Source organism: Capsicum annuum, chromosome 1, assembly GCF_002878395.1.
Source record: "Capsicum annuum cultivar UCD-10X-F1 chromosome 1, UCD10Xv1.1, whole genome shotgun sequence".
In the NCBI taxonomy this organism is placed as follows: Eukaryota; Viridiplantae; Streptophyta; class Magnoliopsida; order Solanales; family Solanaceae; genus Capsicum; species Capsicum annuum.
Genome location: NC_061111.1, coordinates 248038023 through 248044803, shown reverse-complemented (window position 1 = coordinate 248044803; position 6781 = coordinate 248038023). Strand labels below are relative to the sequence as shown.

General features: G+C 33.6%; 1 protein-coding gene across 1 annotated transcript; it reads left to right on the top strand.

Annotated features, from left to right (window-relative positions):
* Positions 1–2219: 2219 nt before the first annotated feature.
* Positions 2220–3608, top strand: LOC107857364 (aspartic proteinase CDR1-like). The gene has a single exon (XM_016702257.2). The coding sequence runs from the start codon at positions 2241–2243 to the stop codon at positions 3606–3608; it is 1368 nt and encodes a 455-aa protein (XP_016557743.2). The 5' UTR covers positions 2220–2240.
* Positions 3609–6781: the final 3173 nt, after the last annotated feature.

Genomic DNA, 6781 nt, shown 5'->3' with positions numbered 1-6781 from the left:
TTGAGTGATGCTTACTTTTACAGTTAATTATCATGATTGAACCTTATTTGCAATATTATATTTGAGCATTCATTTCACTTCTTTACATTGTCTTATTTCATCTTATATTGGTTGGGAGATTGAGGTATTATCATGCGTGGGGTATGGCGATGGTTTTATCGGAGAGATAGTTGCGTAGCACCTTTTGGTATCATGCGATATACCCTTAAATATGCACTCTCTCTGTATATGTCTTTTTTCCATATTACAGATTTGTTGTAATTGATTAAACCTGATATATCGCATTGGTGAGTTTTCTTCATAAATGACTTCTTTTAATGTTGTAAATTAAATGAATAGTGTTGACTCACCTTGATTAATATGCATACCCTGTATTTTATATACCCGTTGACCGTTGTATTGGATTACCCTGATAGGAGAAAGTATAATGATTTGGCAGGTTATAAGTTGTTCGGGATTCCTTTGATAGTTGGGGTGGTGGTTCTTGATATTACTTTGGATTAGGATCGGTTATCGATGATTCTTGCTGAGTATACGTGGTTTCATACTCACTCTTGATTTTCTTTTCTTTTCTTTTCTTTTCTTTTTCTTATTTTTCTGCACCCCGTACAGGTATTGATAGATGGTAGATGACGTTCTTTCAGAGTTGACATTATGGAGATCGAGGTAGTGACTAACACTTCACAAAGTTTACCTGGATCTCTCTCTATTTATCTTATACCCTATTCGCATTAAGATATCTTAGATTACTATTTTCATTCTGTATTAGAGCCTTCTACTAATGATAGATATATATGATGTGGGTTTATTTCTTCTTCCGCTTCTATATTCTCATAATTATGAATTCGTGTTGGGTTAGGCTTACTTTTTCGGAAGATTTGACGAGTGTCATCACGTGCCTGATTTTGGGTCGTGAAGTTTGTGCCATTTTACCCTTTCGGGTCGTTTGATTGGGAAACAAGTTATCACAGAATTAACTATCTCACAAAAATAATACTACAATCCTGGGTTAACCAAAATGTGTTGTCTCATGCATTTTATCCCAATAAAAAAATGAGATAATCTCATCCTAAAATTAAATTTGTGATTAGTTATCCTTATCCCTTATACAAAATGAGACCTTAGTATAAATACTATTCATATCTAATCTATTTCTAAAAATATTAAATTTATTATACTTAAAAGTGATATAATTTATTGTTTCTTAAGGTTTGTATTAAGTCAATAGAGCTCAAGTAAAGATGGAGCATGTAATATCTTTTCACATATTGAAAGTATCTTAATTAATTTGTGAAAAATCGACCGCATTCGCATTGTACACACGGTATTAATTAATGGAAGATATGATAAAAAGAAAAGATTTAAATGAATCTTTTGAAATATATAGTGTCTTTAATTACATTCGTGTGCTCAATGGAAAATGAAACTCTTCATCCACTCAACTTAATTTCAAAAATAAAAAAAAAAAGATTAAAATGTACTTTTGTGTAATTGATTCACGAAGGGAATTGCTTGTTCTTATAATTTGACTATTTTTACATATTTAAGGAGTAATTATATGATACAATTGAGAAGTTGCTTGAAAAGTTGAATTAGCAATTCTCTATTATATTATATGTAAGTCGAAATTAGACAAAACTATGGCTATTGATTTATAATACACTAAAATACCGAACCATACCGTAACGTATTAATTTCATATTATAATGATAAGATATTTTTAAAAATAGAAAATCAAAATTATCGAATCAAATTTTTAACAGTTACCATGCCCAATAAATTACCCAAGCAGTATAAATAGTATCTTTTCACATATTGAAAGTATCTCAAAAAATTCGTGGGAATCAATGGATCGTATACACACGGTATTAATTAATCGAAATACTTATGGTAAGAATAAAATATTAATATTAAATGAATCGTTTGAAATCTATAGTCTCTGTAGTTACATTCGTTTGTTCAATGAAAGTGAAACTCTTCATCCACTCAACTTAAATTCAAAAATTAGATTTAAAAAAAAATTGTTTCACTTCCTACTTTGTATTTGGTACTATATATCTTCTAAGATTTCTTCCAAATTAATTAATATACACTCCCCCCAAATCCCATATTTTCCTAGATTTACTATATTCTTACATGCATTCTCATTATCTTAATTTACCTATAAAATGATACAAATCACTAACATTTTATCTTCATCATTTGACATAATTCTTGAATATCATAACTCTACTTTAGTCATGGAAATGAATGTTAAGGCTAGTACTATCTTTTATACATTAGTCTTTTTGGCTTTGATTCATCTTTCTTTGGTTTCTTGTCGAAAAATAATAAGCAATCGTGGTGTAATAGGCTTCACTCTTGATCTTATTCATCGCGATTCTCCTAGTTCACCCTTTTACAACCCGTCCACTCAATCAGATCGCCTTAGAAATGCCTTCCATCGATCAATTTCACGTGTTTCTTTTTTCAAGAAAAGTTCCTTTGCTACTCCGGATACAATCCAGTCGGATATTTCTCCCATCCCGGGTGAATACCTCATGAAACTATCCATTGGCACACCGCCTGTTGAAATAGTAGCCATTGCTGACACGGGTAGTGACTTAACATGGACGCAATGCAAGCCTTGCGACAATTGTTTTGAACAATCATACCCTCTTTTCGATTCAAAGAAAAGCTCTACTTATAAAACTATAAGGTGTGATGATGAAGAATGTGCATCATTAATGGGGAGTTCTTCTTGTGTTAGAAGAAATGTTTGTGAATATCAAATGAGTTATGGTGATCAATCACAAAGTATTGGTGACCTTGCTTCTGATAAATTCACTTTTCCTTCTACTTCTGGTAAAGATGTTGCAATTCCTAACGTTGCCTTTGGTTGCGGTCATGACAATAGTGGAACGTTTAATAATTATACTTCGGGTATTATTGGCTTAGGTGGTGGTGAACTTTCAATTATCAAGCAATTAGATAAACAAATCAATGGGAAATTCTCTTATTGTTTAATCCCAATCTCATTAGATTCATCGATGTCTAATGTCACAAGTCACATCAACTTTGGTAATAATGCCATTGTGTCTGGCTCTGATGTCGTTTCAACTCCCTTGGTTAAAAAGGAACCATCCACATTCTATTATCTAACCTTGGAAGGTGTTAGTGTTGGGAATAAGACGCTGAAATTCAAATCTTCTAAAACTAGCTTTTCTATTGGTGATGAATTTGAGGAAGGTAACATCATAATCGATTCTGGCACAACATTAACATTTCTGCCTGGTGAGTTCTACGAGAATTTGGAATCAGCTTTGGTGGATTCGATCAGTGCTACTAAGAAGAGGGACTCATCGGGAACTTTTAATCTATGTTACGAGTCTGATGAGAATGGCACTATCGATGCTCCAACGATTGTTGCACATTTTACAAATGCGGATTTAGAGTTGTCTCCATCGGGCACATTTGCACTAGTTGATGAAGGCTTGGTTTGTCTTACAATAGTGCCAGGACAAGAATTTGCTATATTTGGAAACTTGGCACAGATGAATTACCTAATTGGATATGATCTTGAGGAAAACAAAATATCATTTAAGCCTACAGATTGTACTAAGTACTAAGGAATTTGGCTTTTCTAATTAGTGTTGTTTCTCTAGTCGTTGTTGGTCTTCTAATTATGTTATAATTAGCAGTAATACAAATGTTATTGATCAATTCTTGATATCTTACATCTATTTCAATCTTATGCTAACGAATGAACATCACAGTTTGACGAGGATCAAACTAACTAATATTCGTTGTTCTGTGTGAATTCGGATAATAACTAAGACAAAAAAATCTTAAGACGATGTGCAAAGTACCCCTCCATCGTCATAAAGGTAGTACATCTTGTTTTATGTTTTGAAATTAAAAAGTTGAATAAAAAGTTTAGGAAAACTAAAAAATTTTGACGTGGTTACCCTCTAATTTTCTTGTTCTAAAATTAAGAATTTAACAGAAAATAATAAAAAATACTCTTGAATTATTGAAAATATAGCACATTTACCTGCCGTTATTTTTTGATATCAGAATTATCATAGGTGTCTAAAATTGGACCACACTTGCCCTTCTCAATAACAAAATTCGAGGTCAGGTTTGACCAAAAAGTAATAATATTTTTGGAGTTTCCTAAATTAGTCACATAAAGTTCTCCACTAACCAAATAACATGATGCAACTGGGGAAGACAATAGAGAAGGGCGGGTTGAGCCTGAACTCTCAAAACTTTCAATCTGCTGTCCAGCATAACACTTTTGTCTGCTCCCAGCCCACAATCAGAGAAATCAGTGAATCATTTGGTAAATGTTGTTAGTTTCTGTATAATTCTTCCTTTAGTAGGATATATTTAATTAGAAAATGTAATCAGATACATCTAATTTTCTTCACCTAATGCCTTCTATTTTTTTAATATATTTTTTTTTAAACAAAAGACATGCATACATAAAATTCTCACTATTCAAGAAATCTGAAGGAAGACCTTTAATTTTTAGTTGAACAAATAAAGAGTTGATTTTAATTTTCAAGTAAAGAAGTGACTTGAACTATGGCTCTGGAGATGTCGCCCCGAGTATGTGGCTTTAAGTCCATATGCCATAAAAGTCCATCTCCACTTCTGTTTTAAATTTTGAAAACACATTCGCAACCGTCTTATCCCTAGTCTTATGGAGAAGGAGTAAAAGGAGGAGGAGAAGAAGAAAAGCAGAATAAGGAAGAGGAGAAGAAAAGCAGAAGGAGAAGGAGAGAATTTTTGAACGTTTACATTGAATTAAATGTTTTTTGGTGACACTGAGTTAAACCTTTTCTTTTGGGCAATTAGAGAAATTTTATTAATCACCAAGTAAATATTTATAAAGCTAAGAGGGAGCTAACCTCCACCCTTTCCATATCAAAATCAACACTCCTATCCAACCAGTAATCCTAGAATCCAACAAAAAAATAACAAAACTACATAAAACTCTCTGTACAAGCTGCTAATCTGCTGTTAAGTTGAGGTCAAATGCATATTGCAGTCTTGATTTGGTGTAGTAAAATGTCCACTATTTTTAGTTTTGTTTTGGAAGGCTCTATTGCTCCATTCATACCAGATATTGTAAATAACATCAGCAAAATTGGCTTTTCAGGATGCTTCCTCTAGAACTCTTCCCTTAAGCATGTTGCTCCATCCATTGCCATTCCTCTTCCCACCTTAAGATACTTTTGCTTCATTTTTGCCATAGGAATAAATTTCCTCCAAACATCATGAGCATATTCGCATTCAAAGAACAAGTGTTGAGCAGTTTAAACTGCATTAGAGCAAAAATACACTCCATAGAAATAGGTATATTCCATTTCAAAAGCCTATCGTTTGTTCTCAATCTCCCCCTGCAGTTGTAACCATAGTGCAAACACATGCTTAGGCTCAGCCAAGTTGTGACATACCAGGTGTTTCTATCCCAGACTTAAGATATCTCTTCTCAACAATTTGTAAGCAGCTGTTGTGATGAACTTGCCATTATGTATTACCTCAGGATGTCCCTAAAGTATTTACCAATATTTCCTCATGTGCAAAACTTTCCTCATCATCCAAGAAACTTGGTTAGGTATTTGTTAGGGAATGTAGAGTTTTGATGCTAGACATGTGAATGAAACATGTTGTGAAAGCTGATCCATCCAAGTGTACAAAGCATAACTGCAGGCTAGGTTGTTGATAAGATGATATTGCGTACAAACAGGAGTGGATAAGAAAGAATATTCAGACATTCTCTCAACATTTATCACTTCAGCAAAGTGAATAAGAAGGAGAAGACAAATGCAATATCTAGAAGTTGAATTGATCAAGGAGTCCAACAACAAGAGGAGATAAAGTAAAAGAGTCCTATTCAATCTAGGAGAGAGAGAGACGGCAGCAAAAAGTGAGTGAAACTACCTGGGAGTCCTGGTGAAGATAGAAGAGTACATCAACTAAAGGACTCCATCAGGTGTTGGCTTAAATACAAGAAACGACATTCAAAATATTTACTCAAGCACTGAAAAGATAGTCAATAATCAGCAAAACAGTTCTACAACTTGAAGGAGCTAGTGAAACAACCTGGTCCTTTACTTAGAGTCTTAGCTTTGTGTAATAGGTTGTTTATTGAGTCATATTGAGTTGTAATCTCTAATCTCAGTGAAGTATAAACTGAGTTAGGATTAACGTCTTCAAGTTGGGGAACTCGAAGACTTGGGAACACTTATCTTGGGAAGATTAGTGTTTTGCAGTAATAGGAGTTAGAAGTTTTAATTCCTAGTGTACAAGAAGTCTTATAATTTGTTGATTGTTGAGGCTCAAGAGTTGTAGTGAAGTTGGGGTTAAATCCTGTAGAGGTACAGGTCATGGTTTTTTATACCTTTCTTAAGCCGGATATTTTCCGCGTAAAAATATTGTGTTCAAGTTTTAATTCTGTGAACCACGTTAGCTTACTTGTTCTACTGATAGGAAACCAATAGAGTAAAATATTAAAATTAGTATGGCACGTACTCTAACAAGTGGTATCGAGGGAGGTTGTCTTAAATAAGGATAGTACCTAAGAAAAGATCACAATGACGAATTTCGCACCTCCTACTAGTCATAGTGAAGGTCAGTCAACCACTAGACCTTCACTCTTTGATGACACTCACTTTATCTGGTGGAAAGTAAGGATGGAGATGTTCATCCAAGGTGAAGACTATGAATTGTGGGATAGGATTACTAATGGTCCTACCATTCCAATAAATATGGTTGATGATGAACAAGTCAG

Bases quoted from the DNA above. Each gene is read 5' to 3' on its own strand.
- LOC107857364 (XM_016702257.2), top strand. From the start codon at position 2,241: ATGGAAATGAATGTTAAGGCTAGTACTATCTTTTATACATTAGTCTTT.